At 40.8% G+C, this 25,919-nt stretch overlaps 1 protein-coding gene across 1 annotated transcript in view; it reads left to right on the top strand.

The window, feature by feature from the left end:
• IFFO2 (intermediate filament family orphan 2) overlaps nt 1–25,409 on the top strand; it is a 49,483-nt gene extending 24,074 nt beyond the window's left edge. Inside the window, exons 2-9 of the mRNA XM_065421303.1 lie at nt 10,690–10,750; nt 11,577–11,672; nt 14,178–14,318; nt 16,265–16,407; nt 20,216–20,336; nt 23,410–23,502; nt 24,261–24,391; nt 24,850–25,409. Coding sequence (XP_065277375.1) covers nt 10,690–10,750; nt 11,577–11,672; nt 14,178–14,318; nt 16,265–16,407; nt 20,216–20,336; nt 23,410–23,502; nt 24,261–24,391; nt 24,850–24,955 — 892 coding nt within the window. The 3' untranslated portion in view covers nt 24,956–25,409. The remainder of the gene's footprint in view (nt 1–10,689; nt 10,751–11,576; nt 11,673–14,177; nt 14,319–16,264; nt 16,408–20,215; nt 20,337–23,409; nt 23,503–24,260; nt 24,392–24,849) is intronic.
• The last annotated feature ends 510 nt before the right edge of the window (nt 25,410–25,919 follow it).

Raw genomic sequence — 25,919 nt, 5'->3', positions numbered from 1 at the left:
ATATGAAGTATAACACTGAGGTCCTATTATAATTATGCGAAGTGTGGGCCATTAATGGTGGTTTAGAATCTTGATGGCTCCCATTGACTAAGACAATTGGTTGTAAATTGTTTATTTACCTGCAAGCCTTCCTGTGTACGTGTGGGCCAACCCAGGAAGAATGGAGACTAGGGGGTCTTACAGTGACATGTGACCATGTCACATGATACTGGAATCCATCTTAAATCTGGTACTTTTCCATTTAGAAGGAGGGGTGGGGACCCAGAGAGACAAAAGATTTCCGCCTTGTGCCAAAGCTATAAAAGGGTGTGGAGCAGGACAAAGGGGGCTGCCAGTCATGAGAGAACCCCTGCTTGCCACCTGAGATGTCTGCTGGAACTAACAAGGACTGTACCGGGGGAAAGGATTGGGCCCAGATTAGGAAGGAGTCTAGTTTGTGAAAGAAGCTTATTGGAACATCTCTGAGGGTGAGATATTACCTGTAATCAGTATCTTAATGTATTAGGCTTAGACTTGTGTATTTTGCTTGGTGACTTACTTTGTTCTGACAGTTATTACTTGAAACCACTTAAATACTACTTTTTATACTTAATAAGATCACTTTTGTTTATTAATAAACCCAGAGTAAGGGATTAATATCTGGGGGAGCAAACAGCCTTGCATATCTCTCTATCAGTGTTATAGAGGGCGGACAATTTATGAATTCATCCTGTATAAGCTTTATACAGAGTAAAACGGATTTATTTGGGGTTTGGAACCCATTGGGAACTGGGTGTCTGGGTGCTGGAAATAGGTAACCTGCTGAGCTGTTTTCAGTTAAGTTTGCAGCTTTGGGAGCATGGACCAGACTCCGGGTCTGTGTTGCAGCAGGCTAGCATGTCTGGCTCAACAAGGCAGGGTTCTGGATTCCCAAGCTGGCAGGGAAAACTGGCTCAGAGGTAATTTCAGCACATCAGGTGACCGTACCAAGGGGGTCACTGTGACCAAACCCGTCACAACCTTATGCTAGGGTTCTTCTCAGGAACAAACTGCTGGTAGAAGCAAAACCTGACAGCTTCACTGGAAGACATTTTTATTGTAGTTCCAATAGCAGGGTTTGAAAACATTTTTCCACATAAGTTTAATCACAATACATATTTGCACAAAGTTTTACAAAGTAGTAAGTTATCTTTAACAGCTCACTTCCAAGGATTTCCTGCTGTTCAAAGGTTGCGTTCTAGTATAAACAGAGCACATGTCTCAAACATGCTTTTATATTAGTCTTTAGTGGGTGGTTTTTTTGTTTGTTTGTTTTTTTACCATAGTAAACTCTTACCACACAACATCCGTTTCTTCTCTACTGAGCTTACTCCACAACAGCTCTCTAGACTCATTATGTGTTAAAATAAGGCCAGATGATTTCTAAAACCTGATCGACTGAGAAATTGCATGCTTAATATGGAGAAAATAAGTATTGGCAATAAAGGCTAACATTTCCCCCAAAATAGGATGTCCTTTCTTCGCTCATATGGGAACAAAATGCAGAGGGCTCTGCTCTGTTCTGAGTTGCTCTGATTTGCTACAACCTCCTGTACAGTCTTTGGATGGAGAGCACCAATGCATATTTAGTGCTGCATGTCCAAACTGAATATGGACTAGTAAAATTGACCTAAACTAAAGAAGTATCGACAGCTACTGGTGAATGTGGGCAAAGGGAAATGGGTCCTGAATGAGCAAAGGAATCTCTTAATGCTTGCTTCCCATTTAGAAAAGGTATATCTGCGTTTGTACCAAAACACATTTACTGGGCTTCAGCTCTGAGGATATAGATTAATCTGTGTCTTTTCAACACGGAAACCAATTGACACATGAATGCTGGCCACAATAGTCTTATGTTTTGGGAATATGTTGTTGAGATGACCAATACCTTGGCTAACAGGTTTCTGTTATTTGGGTGGGAAGGATGCAATTGAGAAGTAGCAAGCCACGGATCACTTCATTAAAGAATGCTATGCTGTTATGTTAGAGGCAGGCTTCATGGAATCAGACATTCAAATAAAACTGGCTCCATGTAAAATGTATTAATCAGCATTTAATTTGTATTTCAGTAAGAAACCAGGGCTCTTGGGCCTGAAATTGGTCTCTTTGAGATAAATCTGAAGAATCCCTATACAGTACAGAAGAACCTCACTAATGCTCACCTAGCTTGTTCACAAATCCCAGCTCTTGTCCCACATCCCAACATAATCGGAATACTGACTATGTGCTCAGTGCTGTACAGAACACACAATGGGTCAGTTTCCTGTCCTGAGGATCTTACAATATAAGTAGGGGTTTAATAACAGAGACAGCACTCTGAGGTGTAATATTACTAGACAATCTTATTTTAACAAAATACATTACAAAGCCACACTAAGTCTTTTGTTAACAACAAATACTTATTTTGTTTTGACAAAATGCATCTTTTGTTGCAACATCCTTGAGTCCTCAATATTGTTTGACTTGCTAATTCAGACTTATCTGCAATGTATGTCCCTAGTCACTGCAATGAATTGGTGGGATTCTGGTGTTCATTTTACACACAGGTTCTTTTCCTGACCTGCCTACAAATATGGGGTTCAGTATTGGGCAGGATTTGTGTTATAAGGGAACTAGGATGCTGCAAACTCTTAAGGGAAGGGGGGAGAAAGGATTTATACACTTCCACGTTAGACAATTTGACCAAGAGATCTTGATCTTTCCACTTGCTAAAGTACATTCTCCTCAGAAGCAGGGGCATCCTCTATCAGAAGTAGTATCATCAGTGGTCTTTCTCTGACCAAACATGAGATTTGAAACTGGATTCTTTGTATGGCAGCATAGGTGCTACTCCTGGGGCAATATGCCAATTAGAATGAAATCAGTGCATCATAACCACAATTATAAACCATGATGGCGATATCTAGATATCACTGGATAGATGTGGGGAGACTAGATTAATGGGCATGTTACTACAGACCCAAACATGAGATTACTGTGAGTAATCTCAAACAATTAAATTGGTTGGGCTTGAACATGCAAAACATCAAATCTCATGCCAACATGAGGTGTACTCTGACGGGCAGGGCGTGCCCCACCATTCACTAAACAAAATATGGGCGTCAAAAGGCGTCAAACCACAAAAGAACAAGTGATGTTGCCACAAGAGAGCAAAAAACGTGTCTCTAACCCGTGATTGCAGAACACAAGCCCTTTTGGGCAACACCTAAGGTATAATTAACTGAGCCTGGCATAGAATGCACATATTTTCCCATCTTTGTCCTTGCAGGTAGGGCACATCACAGAGAACACATCTTAGATGCTTCACATACAAAGGATGAGCAGTACTAGGTGTGTCTCACATGCCTAAATGAAATATTGACATCTTTGAGTCTGTTTTTTTTCTGTCTTTTTGTATGCTTCCTGTCCTGTGAAATGGTTTGACACTTACACACTTAAGTTTAGGGTTAACCGGCTTTTGCAGCCAGTATTTTCATTGGTAGCATATTGATAGTATTCAGGTGAACTCTCGTGCTTCGAAGAGATGTTCTTTTGTGTGATCCCATGTACCATGACAACAAGAAAGCATAGCAATAATCAAGCTCAAGCAAGCCTCTCGTGTGGTACCCCATAGAGATGGAAAGACGGAGGGAAAACCTCAACAGTACCATACAAAGAGTTTCTTTTGTCTTCACGACATCTACAGCAGTGTTTCTTTGCTACATTTTTTCATACCTAAGAAATATTTGTTTCTTTGAAATTCTTTTGACAAAATAGGAATCTGCATTTAATGGTGTATGAGGAGTACTTATCTCTTTTGGCGGTTAAGGAGTTGATAATGTGGTTCAGACATAACTTTTGGCTTATCAACATGCTGAGCTCTTTTGACAATCTGGCTCTAAATGGCAATTTCCCCCACCACTCGGAATCCTACCTAAACTTTAAATGCTCATACTGGTAAAGAGATGGTGCAAGATCATGTTGCTTAGCCTTGGTGATCCAGGGAGCTGGTTTAGTTGTGAATTGTCTGTCGATAAGAATTCAGTATGGATGTCTCAGTTGAGTTCCAATGAAAGTTATGAGTAGTGGAAGCTTAGAGAAATTTACACCTGGGTACTATCAAATTTCCTTGTAATCTCCACCCATTTTCTTTTGAATAGCAGCTCATCTAGGTGTTGATCTCTTGTGTACTGTTCCATGTTCTAAGGAAACATGGGGGTTTGAAATGTGACTCAGGCTATGACTACACTGGTGCTTTACAGCGCTGCAACTTTCTCGCTCAGGGGTGTGAAAAAACACCCCTCTGAGCGCAGTAAGTTACAGCGCTGTAAAGCACCAGTGTAAACAGTGCCCCAGCGCTGGGAGCCGCTGGGAGCTAATCCCCTCGGGGAGGTGGAGTACCTGCAGCGCTGGGAGAGCTCTCTCCCAGCACTGGCGCTGCGACCACACTCGCACTTCAAAGCGCTGCTGCGGGAGCGATCCCGCCGCGGCGCTTTGGAGTTTCGAGTGTAGCCAAGCCCTCAGCTGTACTTAGGGTGACCAGATGTCCTGATTTTATAGGGACAGTCCCGATTTTTGGGTCTTTTTCTTATATAGGCTTCTATTACCCCCCACCCCCTGTCCCAGTTTTTCACATTTGCTGTCTGGTCACCCTAGCTGTACTATAAAAGCAGAGTTAGTCTTTGCAAGGCTATTCAGCATCCTTCTATCTTGTTAGTTCAATGTCTCATACTCTAGCTACTTCCTCTCTTAAAAGGTACACAGTTCTTCCCTTTGTGCCACACTATGTAAAATACTCATTCCTAATCACATGATTGCAGAGGCAGATTGAGGCCTGAAACTGCAGTGATTGAATACATTTGGAATGTAATGTTGTTGCATCTGGAAAAAGGGAAATGTATCCTTAGTTTTATCTTGACTGGCCTTTCATGTTCTAATAACTATAATATAAGCCTGTAAATCTGTGAATTTAGAAGGTAATCATAACATTAAATGTCTGCCCTCAGTAGGGAGGAGGGGAAGAGTATAGTCAGTGCTGAAATTGCCCTTTCTGAATTTTATTTTTAAAAACAATCCTAGTAACCTTGGTGTAGGCTGAGAAAAGGCTATTGCTAATCTGTACATTCAGGTTGGCAATCTCTGCCTCTCCAGCTCTGAAAGCTACTTTGGCTGCAGCTGGAAATCATAGGAATTGATGTTTGAGCTCAGAAATAGCTATATCTGAGACTAGTAGAAGCAGCTATCTAGTTAATATCCTGCAGCACAAATATGAGGACTGCTGTTTTCAGCCTGGTAGCCTGTACAGTCACTTTCCTTCTGTGTATTATTGGTCTGGTAGTTCCTGTCACCTCTCTTTCTTCAGAGCAGCAAACATCACTGCTCCAATGGGAAGAGCTGATCTGGTTTCCCACTATAGTCCTGCCAGGAAACTACAGGCTCTCATTTATGCTGCAGGGATGATGCTGATTAAGCAGGCTGGCTTTCTCTCTCTCCTTGGAGGAGAAGGAAGGAAGCAACATATGTGTTGAAGTGCTACAGAAGCATCTTCATAGGTCTGTCACAGCAGCACCACTTACATGCAGAGCCTATCAGGTTGCTTAGAAGCAGAGGATTTTTAAGGGCATCTGAAACATGCTGTGGTTGACTTGCAGTTCAGCTCTTGTGTTGGAAGAGAAATTGAGTGGGCAGAAATTGGCTAGCCTAAAATTCTGTAGTACTGCTTAGTACATGTTTCATATGTCTGTGCCAATGCACAGTAGTTAGCACCTTCCCAAGGGTATGCTGTCTTTTTCTTTGCTTATTGCAATACTCGAATGTACAGTAGCAGCAATTGCCCAAGGCCCTTTAAAATACTTGTGTTACTGCAAATACAGGATGATAGTGTCAAAAACCAATCTATTATCTAATTTGCTTGGAAGCATTAAGGGAAGATTTAATCTTCAATTTAATCCTCATTCTTCTCTCCCCACTCCTTCCATTTTTCTCCCTCTTCCCCCAAAAAACAAGTCTCCAGAGGTTTGTGTTAAGAGTGGTGGGGAAGATGAAGACTGATGATTTTTTTTTGTTTTTGTATGGTTTTTCCCCCCCCCCCCCTCCAGATGTCAACTCGGTGACTTCATTTTTCCAGGTGTTACATGAGGCTAGTCAGGCAGGCAGTAGGGAATGCATTCTGAAACTGAGAACAAGTTGCCTTTATTGATCAGTGATATATGATGGGGACCCTGATTTATTATCAGTCTAATGTAATTCCTGGCTTCCTTTCAGAAGAAAACTTAACTTTAGATAATAATTACCACCATATTTAAAAGGCCCAGATTTCTGTTTCCATTGGAGAAATGGATAAATATATGCTGAGAACATAATTTTAATCTATTATTATTTAAAAGATGGCACCCTTCTTCCACTCTCCATAAAAATTCTTTGCTTTCTACTTAAAGGAACTGGGGCTGTATGCTTCCTTTCTATGAAATGCAGTTAAATTATGGCATAAGGATGGAAAAACTAAACCAGTGGAACTGAATGGAATGATGGCAGTTAATGATGTTACCCCATAGGCTGTGCATAGATTCTGAATGATAATTTTGACAGTTTTCCAGAGTGACTGAAGTGTTCGGGATGGAAGCTGAAGCATTTTGCTTGCTTTTGACTTACAACTAGTAAAAATATATGGATGTAATATTTACTAAAAATAATTTCCCCGCAGAGCTATGTTATGTGTTTGGGCATGGATACAAATAATGGGTTAAATCTCTTCACCTAAATATAATTAGTATTCAACATTTCAGCATTTAAGTAATAAATTTCAGATCTCTCTTGAGACGGCGCACTGCAGTTTTCCTAATATCTAGTTACACTGTCTTGCATTCACAACTGACTGTGTGCTGGCAGCAATGCAGTATGAATGCCTAAAACCATACGACACATCCTCAATGTAGCAGAAGGGGACCATATTGCATGTAGTGAATTTAATATTAAGCAGTCCTTCACAGTCCAGAAGGCGAGATGACCAAATGAGGTTTGAAAAATAAGGATGCTACTTGTACATGTGACTAGCAGCCTTAATGCAGATAGGACATTGGAAATGAAAGCTAAAATATTTGTGGCAAATACAAATTCCAGACTAAATATTTTAGTCTGTTTGGCAGTAAATAATTGGCAGAGAAAAGACACGGGTAATGTCTTTCTGTACCACTTTAGCATTCACTTACATATTGGAGAGTTGATGTAATGCTACCATGCCAAGTATCTCTGCCCTGCAGTGGCAGGGGAAGAGTAAATGCGGTCAGCCTGTCATATTGTAATGCACTAGTGCAGGGCCTAGTCAATGCTGCTGCTACTGTATTAGGATATGATAAATTCAGGTGCCGCTGGTCATGGATTAAGACAGAGAATTGCAGCACACCCACAGCTGCCTTTGTTCTTCCCTGCTGAAATGATCCTTTGGCATTCAACTGCATTTGAAATGCAAGCCTATTGCAGTCTGTGAGGGGAGGGTGTTGGGGCTTATGATACAGTATGTGAATTTAGAATTGTTTAATGTGTCACAAACGTCCCATAAAATCCAGTCACTTTACCAGGTTTCTTTTGTAAACTTGAAAATATGGTGAAATTATTCCTATTGGAAGACTTAACACTGTGCTGGCAAGATTATGAAATTGACCCAGAAAATGCACTCTTCCCTCTCCTTTCAACGTTCTTAATCTTATCATTTTTGGATTAAAGTAAATATTTTTGGGGGGTAGACCTTCATATCCATGACTTGCATCTTCTAATTTAGCTGTAAAACTATTTGTCTGAGTGTGACCAAAAATAACATACCTTATTATAATTAGAGGTTATAGGAGTGCTTTTAATTGTCATTTGGTAGACTGTATTTACTGGATTAGTGCAAGCAAATTTCTTAATGGCAGTGATCAGTCATACTCTGTAACTAGGCTTTCAAATTCCCAGGCTCTGTCAGGGGATTTGTTGAGTGAAAGGTCTGCGCAGATTTTGTGACCTGCTGCATTCCAAAGGTTTACATAACGGAAACTTTCTGTTGGATGTTTAGCTGACTGAGTCAGTGGACCCTGGTTCCTTTTAACTGCTGGTGCCAGAAGCCAAGCTTCTGTTAAACTATAAAAAGAAGCTTTATTCTAAATGGGAGAATCCCTTGTTGCCTGATGACGCTACTGTTTTTTGGGGTTCAATTGGCTTTAGTGAGCTGGGAATGCTTCAGACAGATTTTCCAGAGATAAAGCTTTGGCTTTTACTAAACTTGAGTGAATGAGTGTCCTGTAGGAATGTTTCTCTTAGAATAGTTGCACAAGCTTGGCCTAAGAAAGGTGATAGACAACAATCTTGTACATGTTAAAATCCACTGAAGAAACCTTGTTGCCATCCTCTCCAGAATTGACCTTGCACAATTCTACAATACTTTGTTCACCACATGTAGCTTTCCATGTGTGAAGGGAAGATGACTGCCAGATATTTTCACACTAATCCAATGATGGATTCATAATTCAACAATGTTAAAAGTGTCAATTATAAATTGCAGGATTAAATCTATTGCCGTACTTTGGCATATATTCTTAAAGGGGCACTGTCTTTAATAATTTTTTTAAAATGCCTTCATGTTTATAAATAGCACGTCAGATTAGGATGCATCATAGAGCATTTGAAAGTTTAGTAGGTACTCTGTTTAAATTATTAATTAAAAAGGACTGTTCGAAGAGCTTAACGTAATAAAATTTAATAAAACTGATTAAAAAAAATTGTTTTTTACTCATCTCTCTTTGATCGATGGAAATATAATCAGTGTTTAGTTAATTTCAATTCCTGGTTCTTCTAGTTAGTCCAGTGTTAGAGTCAGGGTTGCATATATTGCAAGGAAGGCGTAGCAAATCATGCAATGCTGCAGATATGCATTATGGGTTTTTGTGGAGAAAATGGGATTCTATTTCTGGACTGATGGGTATTGGTCACTGATGGAGCAACTGTTTCTCCTGGCCTGTGTTCCTGTCAGTATTAGACCAGACTTGATTGTTGGCAACTTGGAAGAAAGAACATAAAACCGTGCAGTTAGGTCATGAAATCTTAAGACTTAAGAAAATTGGGGAGGATAATTGAATAGAATAGGAACACAATGTAGATGAGTGGCAAGGATAAATGAGAAAACCTGGAAATTCTGAGGGTAAGCCTATTGGTGGAGTACTTGCCACCAATACCATACTTCTGCTATATGATAAACATGGGAAAACTATTGGTGGCCATCAAGAATGATACAGGGGCTTAAAGGAGAATAATCTTAATCAAAAGAGATGGAAGATGAGGGGAAATCTTGGGAAAGAAATGAGAGGCACATTGAAGTCCAGAACACTCAAACGGGAGACAGGTGCTGAAAAGCTATCTAGCTCAGTTCACACCTCCTTTGGTTTATGGTGGACATCAGCTCAAAGGACAGTGAATATTAAGCTAGCACCAATAAACCTTTTAAAAAGAGATGAAACAGACCCACAAGATTTTCTTCAAAAAACTGCTAATGGAAAGGATTGGATCTGGGCCTGATGACCGACTTCTTGGCATCCTTCCTTTCTTCTATTTCAGTGGTTGTGCTCTATTTTTTTCTTGCTGACCTCCCTTGCGTCTCATGTTTAATTATTTTTGTCAGACATGTCAGCAAACAGCAGTATTTTCAGACTTAGAACTGCTGCTTTTATTGAACAGGCCCGAAGTTTGACAGATCAGATCTATAAATGTACATGAAGAAATATTCATTTTGTATATATTTACACTCAATATCACTCATCCTAAATTGGTCCTATTCACTGGCATTAATGCCTATTTAAAATATTGGCTGGTAAGAGGTAGCTTAAGCAGTTTATTCTATTTTTGCCTAAATTGGTCCATGATTTTAGCATTTTCCACATGTGGTAATGTTGTTAAACAGTCTTCATCTCCTCTTCTCTCCTGATGGACCAAATGCCCTGTTGTTGCTTACCAGCTCCCCATTTCCTGTGCTTGGGAACTAGAGGTGCACTGATGAGATGGAATGTGTAAAAATCATTCGGGACTGTTCTTCCTTAAGATACAATGTTTTTAGAAATCGTGTGTGCCCTGCAATCTGAGACTGATGGAAAGTTTTACCCTCCCTTAATGCCATCCTGGTTCCCACTATGGTGGTCCCTCTTGCATGTGACAGTAACAAGGCATATATGTCATGCATTCATACCGCATTCAAGGACCCCCTTGCAGGATAGATACTCGGCTTGGAACTGTACTTCTATGATACAACTGGAATAAATATAGGCATTTGAAGATACTGTCATGAAGAAGGCTTATAACTAGTCCCTGGAGTTTATAGGGCTAAATACCAGAAGTAGCAAATTTGCTGACTTGTCTAGATTTTCAACCTATTGCTGCTGCAGTGGAAGTGTCCCATTTTTATACATGTCCACATGCTACAGTCAAAGAATGAAAATCGTGTTAGCAGGTAAACTAATTAAACTCCAATTGCTACTTTGAAAATTGGCAGTTTGAGTATGTGTGTGCACATGTGGCTGAGACTAAGGGAAGTTTTCCACTTGACACCTACAATAACTATCTAATCTTCTTTTTTTATTACAAGTGGTAAGGTAAGATCTTTGTGGTTGGAATAAACTCAATCAGAAATGTTGATCTAATCTCTGTCTGCAAATCTTTTTTTTCTTTCAGATGGGAGGAGGAACTGGCAAAGCGAATGAGTCTGGAGTCTATGGTGGAAACCTTGCAAGAGGTGGGTTTTGAGTGGGATCTGGACTTTCCTAGTACTGACCACCATTCCTCCAACTCTTGAGCTAAAATACTTTATAGTATAGGTTTTTCCCCTTTAATCTGGTCATTTAAAATTAATATTTTGTCTGGATTAATTACTCTCTGATCCTAAGAGTCTTGAGCCCTTGTAGTTATGGTAGCTGAATTACCTCCTGCTGGATAGAGCTGTTAATATTTGAAACCTTAGGCTGCTTGATGCTGAATTTTATAACTGAAGCAGGAGGAGTGCCTTGATTCACCTAGTTCAATCTTCAAGCAATGCATCTTTATTCTTCAGTATATGCAATAAATGGGATGTTAATCCTGTATCAGTTCTTTTGCAGAAGGCAATCTCTTAACTTAATGAAGGTAAAGGGTTGCTTCTTTGGAGTATTCAGCTACAGTAGTCCAAGCCATTAGCCTCTCATCATCATGAGAACCCTTCTTAATAGAACAAAACCAATCCCTGAATTGGGGTTCTCTTAACATTGGAAGTTCCTAGTGTTCAGATTGAAGTAGGGGAAAGTATGCTGATATGATGCAACCCCTGGACCACACTCCATCTAAATATTCTCCTCTCCTTCACTCCCACTATGCTCTTGGTTGAGCAGCAAGGTAGGCCAGTCCTGAAACTCACCCATGCTCCTTTCACCACTTGCATTTGTAGAGTAGCAGTGGGGCTATTGAGGTTGGTGCAGGTGGTATGGGCAGGCTTTCAAGGCTACCAGCTATTTTCCACCTTTGTGAAGCTTAGCAGTTAAGTAAATGCTTCCAGATATTTAGCTCTTTCCTTATTTTCTCCCTCATAGGAGGCTCAAGAAGCTGAAGCTGTCCAGGAAGAGTTAAATGAAAAGATTGAGCGGCTGAAAGCAGAGCTTGTTGTCTTTAAGGGTCTGATGAGTGATGTAAGTACCCTGGGAAATAGAGTGGCCCATCCCCACCTGCTTTTGTGAAATCTATCTGTCATGCAAATGGCTTCATTCATAAAATGGTTATGGTTTTAATGAGTGCTGCTTTGTAGTTAGTATTATGGCTGCCTTTATGATCTAATGCATCAGACAGATCACCCTCACTCTTCATCCCCCCCCCCCCCCCCCGCTTCCTGTCTGGTCTGTGTAGAGATGCATTAAACTTGCTGCTTAGCCCATAACCCTGACTTCCCATTCCCTTCTCACCAGCTAGCAACGACCTCATTCAAATTTGCAGCCTTTGAAATGATGCATTGGAGAATCCACATGCTATTAGGGTAAAAGTTCAACCATTATGCAGCCATTGGTACTCTTATAATACAGGGTGATTTTGATTTGAGTCGTACAAGCAGTTATTGTCAGAAAGGAAATCTAAAATGGCAGTCCCAATTCTACCTTTGTGAAAGGCTCTTATCGAGACTATCCCAGTTTCTGTGTCATTGGTTCCAGGATATGGTTTTGTCTGCAGTGCTGCTGTCTCCTTTTAGAAAACTTATAAACTGTGTATATCTCTGGAGTTCTACCATTGTCCTTTTTGAGTCTATATTTTCCCCCAAAGCTGTGGGATCTGGTAATGTCATGACTGGCAGTTTTGAGAACTTTATCTTACAGTCTGGCTATAGTCATAGCATATTGTCTGACTGTCAGTGTGTAGGGCTAGTGTGCATAGGTGAGAGGAAAATGCGTAAGTAAGATAAAAGAGCAGGATTTTAAGGTTCACCTGGCTTCTCTTTTACTGAAGAGTTGCTGATGCCAGCAGTGTACCTAAGATCAATCATGATGCATATCTAGTCTGTAATTTTATAAGAATTTTATTCCCCCCCTACCCCCCCCCCCCCGCACCCCCAGTCTGATGCAAACTTGCAGAACCTGTTCCCTGAAGTCGCATCCATTCTCTCAGGGCTGCTAGGCCTACTCCTAAAAAATTCAGCCGTTCACTGGTCCCCTCTTTGAATGGTTCATCAAAAATAGAAATACTTGCTGGATTAAATACAGTCTGAAGGAGAGCAATTTAGAGAGACAAGGTAGGTGAGGTAATATATTTTATTAGCCCAACTTCTGTTTTGTGAAAGAGACAAGCTTACGCTAGAGCTCTTCTTCAGGTCTGGGAAAGTTACTCAGAATGTGAGCTATTTGTTAGAGCTGCATCCTTCCCCTGTAATTTTCTACTGTGCATACTGAGGGAGGTAGTGAATACAACATCCTGTTGTAGTTGAAGTACAAGTGCTTCCTCCAGCCTTTCTGAGCTCTGCAAGGTGGAGCTAAGCAGAGTGGTAGAGAAAGCCACACAGCTGTGTGGAAAGCTGTAACTGTTTTTGCATAGTTACCCAATGATATTCAGGACAAAAAATGTCTAACTAAATGACTTGCAGGTTATGTTTTTTGTCCTGTTGACAAACTGCACAAATATAAATACTCTTTATCAAAGCTTTTGTCAAATGTTTTCATGTTTGTGTAGACATGTTTTTTCTGAACACAAACATTTTGATTAAAAAAATCTTCTCTAGTCTACTTATGTTTCATGTGGAGAAAGATTACCCTGGATGGAGGAAATTAAAAACAAAACAAACCTTTCTGATTTAGTTAGCAAAAGCATTTCCACGTGGAAAGTAGTGCTTACAGAGTAATACACGTCTTTGACTGATGTTTTCCCAAATACTATGTGAAAGTAGGCTATCACTTGCATTCAGGCCAGTCCTTCCCAACACAGCATAGGTTTTCTAGCACAGAAACTCTACAGTTATAAATGGAGAAAATCTCCTCAGTCATGCAGCAACATTGCCAATGGGGAAGGAGGAGCAGCTACTTACAAATAATATATATAACTTCTGTCTAATGTGCAGCACGATATGATTCAGTGGCATACAGTTCTCTGCTGGGACAGAAGACAGATTAATGTGGGTATTACTTTTGCTCTGTACCAAACTCACATGGACGTCTATAGACTAGCCCTGTTAACTTTTTTGGTGAGATATATATGAAGTTAGTGCACAATTTTTTCAGAGCAGAATCTGACTAACTTTTCTTTACAATGAAGTGCTAACTTCCTATCTGAAGTGGGCAAAAATGATGAAGTATCATCAAATCCCCCATCTTGTTCTTTGCTTGCTTAACAGGTTTAAGTCTTTTCCCCTCCATTTCATAGCTTCACTGAGTCCATAAGGGTTGACTTTTGCTGGGTCTAGGACTCTGTGCTGTGGGAATGAGTATCTCAGTAGCTAGTGTTCATTCTCAAACACTTGTATTTGTTGGAATCGGATTTGAAAGTGTTAATTCCAGTAGTTGTCTAATCTAGACTATCCTTGTGCTGCCTTTCCCTGGAGAACAGGCTCAATGTGATATAAGAATGGTGTGCTCCGGGTTTATAGAGATACGGTGGGTATCTCTTCTCTCCTGAACTGTGTAACAATAGAAGATAATCCACTACTGTCCTTCCTGCAGCCCATGACAGACCTGGACACAAAGATCCAAGAAAAGGCCATGAAGGTGGACATGGACATCTGCCGTCGAATCGATATTACAGCTAAGCTGTGCGATGTAGCACAGCAGCGCAACTCTGAAGACGTTTCCAAGATATTCCAGGTGATTAGGCCCTGAATTTTCTGTAGGGCAGGACAAGATGGCAGTATGGGGGGGGGGGAAAGAGAGGGAATGTTGGGGAGTTTAGTTCAGGCTCAAACTTCATCCAACATTCTCAACTTCTTTTGAAATTTCTCCCCAGTAGACTTCTTTTCTTCCTGAATCTATCTCCAGTTGTAGCAATGATCCACATATTAAGACTTGAGAGTTTATAGAAAACCTTCCAAAGAGAGCTCAGAATGTTCTCTGAAAAATATTCTTAAAGTGTGGTGGTAGTTTACAAGTAACTGTACAAGAAAGCATCCTGGGATTCCATGTTCGTCTAAACAGTTCCATCAGATTTGCTCTCTTCACAAGTAAGAGGATTTTAACTTCATGCACTGTACTTGCATCCTGTGATCTCCAAGTTGAGCCCTTATTTTTGGCTCAGACACCAGGATGAGAAATAAATAAATTCTGTGACTGATGGTTAGTTAACTACAATTACTCTGATATGTGAGGGTGAATAGAATACAGTTTACTTTCCCATAGCTATATTGGCTGTGCAATACTAACAGGGGAAAAAGAGTAACTTCTTTTGCTCGAAAAGTAGGCAGTTATAGCTCAAAAAACAGCTATTGAGTGATCGAGTGCCTTTAGCACAGCCTCTTTTTTTTTTTTTTTTTTTTTAAATCATAACTGCATTTTAAATTGATCACTGGCCCTTCCAACTTACCTCAACTTCCCTTTCTGTCTTCGAATAAATAGGTCTGACTTTTTAAATCTTTCTAGTACAGTAGCTACTTAGGGCTGCACAAAAAGTCCTTGCCCTTCTCTTGAGCCTTTCACATGGATATGTCTTAAATGTGGTGAACAGTAAACTCTCCTCCATTCCAGATCAACTTTTTAATATGTCTTATAAAATGCTTAGCTAAGGTAAACATGAGTTTTCATTAGCTTTTGTTTGGGGTAATCTGGACAGAAATGGATTCAAATTTCCTACTTGATGGGGGGAGAGAATTGCGGCTCTCCTGTGTTTATCAGTATTCCGTTGTTCTAAAGAGCGATCTTGTCTTTTAACTTTGATAAGTGGTAAAACTGTGCTATTTCTCTAAATTGAGTACACAGTTTTGATCAAGTATGCAGTGGTTAAAATCATCAGCCCAAAGACCAACACCGGTTCTGAATGGTTCAGTTAGCAAATTAGTGAAAATTAAAGAGGAGATTTGGCATTTATTTTGTGCTTTAAATGTGTTCGAGACTACATCACGCCATCTGTAAATACTCATGAATATTTGTGCCAAAGTCCCACGGGACAAAAGAATGATCCTTCACTTTGCAGGGTTAGCTTTGGGGTCTCTTTGCACATCTATCAACTGCATTTATTTGGGTTTGTTCAAATATTTTCACAGTTCAGTTCCCACATATCTCTTGTACTGTCAGAGTGATGACTAGCAATCTGTGCCTGTGCTAGTGGGGTGGGAATAGCAAAGTAATCAAGATTACCTTTAAAAGAGTGTTGTGTACTTTCTGTGAGTGTTCATCTCTGAAAGCACCAGGCTTGTGATGGTAGTGGCAAGAGAGGGAGAGACTGTCATTGCTCTCAAGCCTGCTGCCTGGGCATTCTCGCCAGCTTATGCTTGGTCCCTGTATCGTTCTAGCCTTCGCATGCTCTTCTGTAGCCCATATAATGTTGCCGGCGAGTACATCCTGTATGTAGAGCTCTGGCAGTCTGCAGCTTGCTTTGCTCTGTGCCATTTTGAACTGCTTCCTTTTGCTCTACGTTCACCACTTCTTAACAGATGCGATTCCTGTCCTTAATGCGTGCAGTCACTCACGCACCTGAATCACTGGGTACTGTTGAACCATTATCTTCCACCCAACCTAACACCTCTCCTTTCTTATCTCTGCATCCTTCGGTGCAGCACCTCAGTTGAACCTTCCAGTCACTGCCCTTCTCTCCGATTAAGGTGGCTTCCAAAAAGAAAGAACGCAAGCTAACATCTGACGATGACCTCTCTGAGCAGGATGGAGACAACAGCAGATTATCAGATGACGAAGTCAGCTGTTCTCTGAACATCACAGATGAAATGAAGCGAATGTTTAATCAGCTGTGAGTATTCTGTAGAGTATGATGTCTTTATTGTGGGACTTTCAGGTCAACTGAGATCCCAAATTCAGATGATTTTTGTTGTCACAATCCAAGACCCCAGTGTGTTTCCACAAACTTTCTAAACCTCCAGTAGAATTAGTTTTTCACCAAATATTCAGCATTAGTTGAACTCAGACTGCAGAATTTTGGTAGTGCATAAGACTCTCAGTGAAATTTAGATATAAACAAAAGTGTAGCTGAACAGTTTATTTTCACTGTCCACACTGAGTAGAATGCAGAAGCAAATAGCAATAAATAGTGAAATTAGACTTCTAAACTTTTATTTAATAATCACCCTGCTTGTAGCTAATGTGTAGCATGCTCAAGAATGAAACTCTGCCCTTATTTATATGGTCTGGCATAAATGTTAGAGATTTCCAGAGTTGTGAGATTTTTTCCCCCCCGCATCTGCCTCTTTGTCTGAATGGAGTGTGAGAAGTAATTGTTTTTCCTTAACTTGTTTGCTAAAAGCTCAGTTCATGATATGAATACAGAATTTCTGCAGGAGGGTTTGGAATTAACTTTAGCCAACCGTCATGGCGATTCTGTCTAGGAACTCCAACACCAGAATACCTAGTTATGGATGTTAAGGACACTAATGCTGGAACAGTTTTGCTCAGGACTGGTGTGTTCTTGCGGATTAGAATTAGTAGGGCAAATTCCTGCTTTAACTCCTCCCCTCCCCCCCCAAAGTTGGGGTGGTGGTAGCAGAGCTATAGCAGCCTATCAAAAACTCCAGAACCATCTTACTGGTGGTGCAGGACAAGATAGTTCAGGAAGTCTGGGGGCTATGAGCTCTGCAGTGCTCCTTATTGCCTCTCCAGAGAGGATTGGCATGTGCTTCTCTAGCATCTGCCACCAACTGTGGCAAGCGTGCTCTGGGGGCTTTGTCATGTACTCCCAGCGCCTCCCAGCCTGCTGATCAGTGACTCCCCCCTCCCTCCCCGCACCTCCTGATCAGCTGTTTTGTGGCGTGGAGGAGGCTCTGGGAGCGAGGGCATGGCAGGCTCAGGGGAAGGGGCGGGAAGGGGTGGAGTGGGGGCAGGGCCTGTGGCAGAGCCAGGGGTTGAGCAGTGAGCACCCTCCGGCACATTGGAAAGTTGGCACCTGTAGCTCCAGCCCCAGAGTCGGTGCCTATACAAGGAGCCGCATATTAACTTCTGAAGAGCCGCATGCGGCTCTGGAGCCACAGGTTGGCCACCCCTGTACAAGATAGTAAATTTCATAATCTCTAGAGTTCAGGCTTGTTGCTTTCTGCCCTGGTTGGCTGCTACCAAAATAGTCACTATAATGCTTTTCAAGTCTTACATAATGGGAACTCCCTGAGCTGGAGAGCTGTTGGTGACTCCCTTATTAATGCCACTCCAAACATGGACCTTAGGTGCTCACTATCAACTCCCCCTGGCCCTCTTCTCCTTGTCAACATTCAGCCAACTGTAGTTCTTTCATAGTGTCCTAGAAATGCATTTTAGGTTTCTTTACTTCTTTCATTGCTGAAATTCAATGTGCTTAACTGCAAGCCAACAGATTATTTTTGTGGAGTTTTTAGTAATTAGCATTTACAGTATTATACTGAAAACATGATACAAACACTAATTCCAACACTAGTTTAAAAAACAAGGAACTTAAGATTTGATTTGTATGGTGAAGTCCTCTTAATGCTCTGTCTCTAATACTCTCCTAATTAGCAAATAAATCTTCCAAGTCCACAACACACACACTTTACAAAACTTTCTATTGGGGGTGGGGGGAGGAGGACTCATTTGTGACATTCTGAAGATCCTTGGGTACGACACTAACCCCTCTTCATTGTGTCTTTCTTATCTCTTCCCACGCAGCCAGTCATGCTGCTGGTGTGTTTTTTGCTTTCCTTTTTCCTTTCAATGAATTACTGACGCAAGCTTTGCAGTAATTTATGGCTTCATTATTAAAATGCAACAGGCTTCTACAATGGTTGTTTTTATAAACTTGATTTAATAAGAAAAAACTCTTGTATCAGCAGCAGCAGCACCTAGAAATCCTGTCATTAACTTCAAATGTGGTTGATCTAAATAATAACACTGAATGGTCATAGGTTCATCTAAGTGACCTGTGATAAACAAAGGTATTTCAAACTTGCATCCCCTTAGGTTTTGTGGCAATGGATTTGTGGGTGGGAGGTGCGGGGGATATACACCACCAAATAATCTGACTCATACCAACACCAGAGATGAAAATAATTTGTTTTTTTGAGCTGTAATTAATGAGGTGCATCATTAAAGCACTGTTATTAGTGGAAGTTCCTGAGTATTCAAATAAAACAAATAACCATCTTTGAACAATGAATACTGCTAAAGCAGGCAACAGTTTAAATTGGGTGGTCTTTGTCTTTTCAAACAGTGAGCTCTTAGAGTGAAAAGAACTATGATTGAACAGACTGTGAAGGGCGGGTGCATTAAACTAGAAGTTTTAAAAATAAGCAAGGCTGGTCATCAGTAGACGTACATTCCCTGCCTGTCCTCTTGCCAAATTCTTTAACTTTTTCATATGATACAGAGTTGGACTCAACTTGTTGGCTTGATGTGATCATCTTAAAAGGAAACGAACTCAGGAAACAAAAATATGTCTAAGCCTGAAACAAGAGAGCGACTATAAAACAAGAAGCCTTTTTTTCAGGCTCTGCTTTAACAAGGAAAAGAAACAAAGTAGCTAGAGTAGAATTTCCATTCTGCTGCGGTTCAAGTGTCTCAAGTCTCTTCTTTCTTGTAACTCTAATTTACTTAAAAATAACAGGAGTACTTGTGGCACCTTAGAGACTAACAAACAGGGAAAGATTAAGAATGAGCTCTCAAAACTGGATACTCTCATAAGAAACCAACCTTCCACACAAACTTCCTCATGGATAGACTTTACAAAAACTAGACAAGCCATTTACAAGACAAACTTTGCCTCTCTACAATAAATTTGTTAGTCTCTAAGGTGCCACAAGTACTCCTGTTATTTTTGCGGATACAGACTAACACAGCTGCTACTCTGAAACCTCTAATTTACTTAGTAACTGCCCAAATTAAAGGGACTCCGTCAAATTAAAAATTATTGCAGGCTATTTTTAACCTATGTTAATGAAACTATTACTCAAAATGGAATTTAAATGAGAAAATAAACAGGATTTTTTACTCATGCGGTTTTGTGCCTCTGTTTGGAGAATGAAAATCAGTGGAGTCTATTTAATTTGTTCACAGTTGGTCTCTTTCTTGGAACTGCAACATTTGATTTGCAAGTGCTGTAGGCGGAATGTTTGTGTAAAAACTTTCCATTTGACACTTTAAAAAAAAAAAATCCATGGGAACCATTCTATTGCCCTTTGCTTTTGGGAACATTTAAAACTACATTTTCAGTCAAACTTGATTTCCTCCTACGTAACAGAATAGTTTAAAACATTCTTGTGGTTTAGCAACTGTTCAGTGCTGAAATGGCAAACTTAAAGCACCATCTAGAGGCCAAAACTGGAATTGTCTGTTTAAAGTAGAATGAATGTTGACAAGATTCCAGTACTCTGTTGCAGGTGGGGAGAAGCCCAGTGTCAGAACCTTGCAGACAGAGCAGCACAGCCTGTTTTTAATAGCCTTTAGATTTTTCAGCTGTTGCATTGCTGTTTCTCTTCCTTTCCTCCTATAGTTTTAATGTAGTGTTTTAAGCCTGTTCTTTTGCAGGTATTTCCAAGACTCTGGAAAGACATGGTTTGAAATAATTTCTACCCTTTTTTTTCTTTTTACTGCTCTTTTAATAGGCGTGAGACATTTGATTTTGATGATGACTGTGACAGTTTAACATGGGAGGAGAATGAAGACACCCTGCTTCTCTGGGAAGACTTCACAAACTGCAATCCTTCAATTGACCTTCAAGGAGAAGTGAGCTGAGTTGTTGTGTTTTTTACTTGTGTCCCATTTATTTCCTTCAGGGGATGGCATACTGCAGCTTATCTTGTATAGCCACTCTCAGCCTTTGGATCTTTGGCTGGTGATCCAGTTTGCCATGAAAACTTGCTTTTTCAGATCCTCTTAAGTTTTGGCTTGCTTTCTGATACTGATCTACCCTCCATCAATCTTGTCTGTTTGCTCCCTCAAAACTTAAATATAACGTTAAAAATAAAATACAAGGCAAAAGGAACTAAAAAGATACTTTTTAAAACTAATGCCTCTGATGATCTATTGCTTTAAATCTTATCCTTCCCATACTCTCACTTGCTCATCATCCCTTGAAGTCATTTAACTACCTTTGGCTGTAAGCGCCTCCACTTACTCCATTACTGAGTAGCATGACAGCTCTGGGTGAGTAGGAATTCTGCCTTCCCCCACCCCATCACCACTAGAATATAAAGATGCTGAGGCAGCTGTCTCCTGAATATTGTCTTGTGTTGACTGCCAGGAGTGTGTTAATTTACATCTTTCCATTTGTGTATCATATGGCACATGCTGAAACTGCAGAGATTACTTAAAAGAGCTAAGACTGCAGAATACTGCATATTTAGCTATATGTCTTCTGGTGAGCCGGGAGAGTGCCAGAATGATAAGGTAATGTGGCTGTGTGCTGGAATTAGTGACAGATTATTTGCATATAGCCATGTGTGCATGTATAAGCTCAGTTATCAGTGGCATATTACAGAACTCAGACCTTCTGTGGTGTAACTCTAAAGGTTTTAAGAGGCTTAAATCCTTCTGAATGAATATTACACAAGGAAAGGGTAGATTTGCCTTGTAGATGGAGATTCTGAATTAAGACGGACTGTTTGAGTATGTGCCTGGGCTTTAGCATCAGAGTGGTTTACATGCCTGAGTCTCCCCCAGTAGAGTTCTTATTCCACACCCCAGCCACCTTCATTTGTGGCCTCCTTCCTTAAAATCCTTTTGCATGGAAAAAAAGAAAATGGGATAACTCTGGTAAATCATCGGCCCGCTAGCCTGACATCGATCCCAGGCAAACTCATGGAAAGGCTGATATGGATGCAATATTTAAAGAATTAAAGGATGGTAGCGTAATTAATGCCAATCATCATAGTTTTATGGAAAATAGGGTTTGTCAAACAAAATTTAACTGTGATGGTATACTTAGCCTTCTGTAGGGCATTTGATTTAGTCCCTTTTGACATAGATTTTTTTTTTTTTTTAAAAAGGGCATTATACTGAAATCAATGTTACTCATATTAAATGGATTAAAAACTGGTTAACTGATAGGGCTCAAAGTAATTGTAAATGGGTAATTGTTATCGAGTGGGGTTGTTTCTGGAGTGTCCTATAGGGATCTGTTCATTTCTCAATGTTGTTTTATATCTTCATCAATGTTCTGGAAGAAAATTGCAGAGAGTACACAAATTGGAGTGGTAAATGATGGGAACAGGTCAGTTGTACAGACTGATTTGAACTGCTTGGTGAGGTGGGTTCCTTTGAACAATGTGTGTTAATAGTCGGACCATTACTGGACTCTGCTGTGTCTATTTCTGGTGTCAACACTTCAAAAAGAATGTAGAAAAACTGGGAAGGGTTATTAAAGAGCTAAAAGAATGATTCAAGGTCTGAAAAATATGACCTTTTGTGAGAAACTTACGAAGCTCCATTTAGTTTGTTTATCCAAGAGAAGATTAAGAGGTAACTTGATCATGGTCTTCCTATATGGGGAAGAGATTTTTTTATGCTAGATGGCTTTCTAATCTAGCAGAAACAGTATAATGGAATTAAATGATTGGAATCTAAAACTAGACAAATTAAGCCTGAGGGGAACTAACCATTAGCACAACTTACCTAGAGATGTGATATACTCAGTCGTTTAAAGGCTAGATGTCTTTCTTAAAATCATAGCTCAAACAGAAGTTATGGGCTTGATACAGAAATTTGCTGGCTGAGATTCTCTGGCCTATGTTATGCAGGTCCTCAGATGAGATGATCAAAATTGTCTCTTTTGGTCTTAAAATCTGTTAATCCTTCTTTGTACAACACCTAGCACAATGGGGTCCTGGTCCAGGACCACGGCTCATAGATGCTATGGAAATACAATAATGCATCATAATCATTCATCTTTTTGTGCTAATCCTTTCATTTGTGGAGCCTTCCTCAATTCATGACTCAGACTACTTCCTCTTCACTCAAACTTTAAAAATAAAAATAAAAAGCCCCATGTGGCTTCCATGAAGCCTTCCAGTAATCTACCAAAGTAGCTCCAGTATATCATGGGTGGTTTGTCTGGCACTGGCTACACTGCTAGTGTTTATTCAGTGTAAACTCTTTGGAGCAGTGGATGTCTCTCCTGCCCGTGCCAAAATCACGGAGACTCAGTAAATAACTTAGTCTATAAAAAATCCATGGTAAAATGGGAAGGGACTGGGCAGCTGCGGGGTGGCTGGGAGCTCTGGGGCCCCCACCACCCATGGGGGCTCAGAGCTCCAGAGTCCCCCAGTAGTGGCTGGGGAGCTGCAGGGGATCCCCCTGTCCTCTGTGGCTGGTGGGGAGCTGCGGGGTACCCCTGCTGCCCATGGCAGCTGAGAGCTTGAGGGCCCACTGCCTGAGGCGGCGGGGGTACCTCACGGCTCTCTGTCACTGTGGGAGGCGGCAGGACCCTGCAGCTCCCAGCCACCAGGGCTGAAGTCATGGAGGTCTTTATTAGTCACGGAGTCACTAAAAGCCAGATTTTTAGTTCTTTAGGTGCCTAGTGGGATTTTCAAAAGTATCTAAGCACCCACACCCATTGAAATCAATGAGTTTTGGATGCTGAGGGGTGTTTGAAAATCCCACTAGTGCCTAAGCACCTTGAAAAATGTGACTCTATGGGACAAATCCTGAAGCCGTTATCCACAAGCAGTCATAGTGGATTAAGGGTTGGGTAGGGAGCTAGTTGTGTAACTAAAGGGCTACGTGATTGGGACCTAAATGAGCAATTCCATAAACCGTTTTAATCTGTCCTCACTAACTGGCCTGTAATGTTCTTCTGTAGCAGGAGGAGAATCTGGGAAACTTGATCCATGAAACAGAATCTTTCTTCAAAACAAGAGACCAAGAATATCAGGAAACAATAGGACAGATTGAGGTGAGAAAGTGCTCCCCTGTGAAAGAAAAATACTCTGCGTAAGGATTTATTCACCAGCTTAAAAATCTTTTATGAACATCAGTACTGTGGGTACTCCCTGGCCCAAACTGTGCGCTCTGTATATGGATTGTGTATATGTAACTGCAGAACTTGACTCTCAGCATCATCCGCAGTAGGGCACATCCCTCCTCCATAGCGCAATAACCTACCTGAGACTCTACTATCTAGAGTGAGTGTAAAGTTGTAACTAGTGGGTAAAAGACAGCTCAGACGAGTATAAATAAAAATACATGGAGATTTTGCCAGTTTTCTACAACATCCTTTCTCTCTCCCCTTGGGAAATCCCTCTGGTTGCTAAGGCATGATTTCTGAGAATGCCAGGCTGCACTAGTAGAGCTTCTCAAGATCTTTATGCTCCAGCCACGAGCCATAAAATATAAATAGCATCTCACAGGCAGCTTTCAGGTTTAAGGAATCGCTGTACATTGACAAACAGGGTGCAAACAATTAGTAGCTGAGAGCTGTTGAAAGCAGCAAAACTAAACAGGATTGCAGTACTGGGCAGAAGCTGATAAATATGGTAACCTCAGCTAAGATGGAAAGTAAGGATGCCCTGTGGACCTCATGAATGTGTAAGGAATAGGTTATTGGAGTGGTTGCATGACATTCAGTATGGCAACAACCCGTAAAACTGGACAGTACGGGGATTTAGCAAGTCTCCTTGTTATATGCTGACCACCGTCCCTTGTTTTGGACAGCTGGAGCTAGCTACAGCCAAGAGTGACATGAATCGTCACCTCCACGAATACATGGAAATGTGCAGTATGAAGAGGGGCCTGGACGTACAGATGGAAACCTGTCGTAGACTTATCAAAGGCTCGGCTGACAGGTAAATAGGATGTTCCTTGGTTCTCTGCTGTTCTCGAAGAACTCCTCCTGCAGACACATTGCCTAACAGTCCATTAAAAAGCAGTTAAGTAAAATACTTCCGGTTGGTGCTTTCTTCAGTTTGGAAAGGAAGTTTTTCGCACCTTCCAAAGAGGCTTGATGCTCACTGTTGTGTTGGAAGACTGGTATGTCATTTGCGCTCTCAGCTTCCACATCCCTATCGTAAAATGGGGCTAGTGATACTCACATTTGTACAACACTGAGATTCTATGGATGAGAAGTGCTAGGTTTCACTATTAATACTCATTAGAAAATGTAAGTCCAGATACAGTGACACTTTTTTACCTTACTTGAGGATGGAAAGGGACCCCCTTTTTTTTTTCTTTTTCTTAAAATGAACAGAAAGAGCAGTGTTTAACAGCATCACTTGCTGAACTTTGTCTAAATCTTTCTCTGCAGAAATTCTCCATCTCCCAGCTCTGTAGCCAGCAGTGACTCAGGAAACACAGATGAGATTCAAGATGAGTTTGACAGAGAGGCGGACGTGGAGCCTATGGTCAGCTGATACATAATCAGAGCATTCCAGTGAAAGGGAAAATACAGAAAGAAAAAAAAAAAAAAAGTGAAAAAATAGAATACTGACCGAACAGACTAATAAGCCCTGGCACAGGGTTCCTGAGGACTCATTACGATACGCATCCCCACCCCACCTGAGGATTGGTGCTGTACATTTCTACTGTTCTACCAATTACAAATGCAGAATTCTGTAAGAAAACATGGTGTTTTAATGGTGCCTTTGCCCCAAGCTGAGCCACTTTGAGCTCGAATAGAATATTAATAGCAGGTGTTTTTTATAAGAAAAATAAAAAAGGGGGAAAAAAAAAAAATCTGGCCGCAGCAGAGAATGGTGCTGCAAACATTTTGGGTGTTTCAGTAGGCTTATGACTTACTGAAGGGCTGCACTGATTGGCAAAAGGAACATGGACCACAACACAATTGCAGTATGATTACCACAGTTGTCTGGCAAAAAAAAAAAAGGAAAAAATGTAAACACCTCCAAATGTAGCTGTTAACCCCATTTAAAAATAGCAGTGGGTTAGAGGCAGACTTTAGGCTCATGCAATTATAAGGTATCTAAAGGAATCTCTTTATGCCATCTGTCTGGGTGGAGGGACCTTTGGAATCTGCACAAGCTTTTTGCCTGAGTCTAGAATCCCAAGAAGCAGTTCTCAGCTCGGTGGCAAAGTAGATGGACAAGGTACACTGGGGTGGGAATATCACCGTTAAACTACTATGCAAAAAAAAAAAAAGCTTGCCTTATTTATACGGAATGTTTGGTCCCTGCTGGACTAGAGTTATCTCTTGGTGGAAGGAAAGCTAAAAACACAGTTGCACATGTTAGTTATCTGTAGAGCTTCCTTTGTAGAGGAATGTCTGTTATAATGCCTTTGTTTCCTGGGATGGGATTAGGAGGGGGATCAGCCCTTCAGTTCCTGAATTTTTTTTCAACCATAATAGTTGCAAGTCCT

Source organism: Emys orbicularis, chromosome 22 (genome assembly GCF_028017835.1).
Source record: "Emys orbicularis isolate rEmyOrb1 chromosome 22, rEmyOrb1.hap1, whole genome shotgun sequence".
Taxonomy (NCBI): domain Eukaryota; kingdom Metazoa; phylum Chordata; order Testudines; family Emydidae; genus Emys; species Emys orbicularis.
Note: the sequence above shows the minus strand (reverse complement) of the source record. Positions and strands in the feature narration are given on the sequence as shown.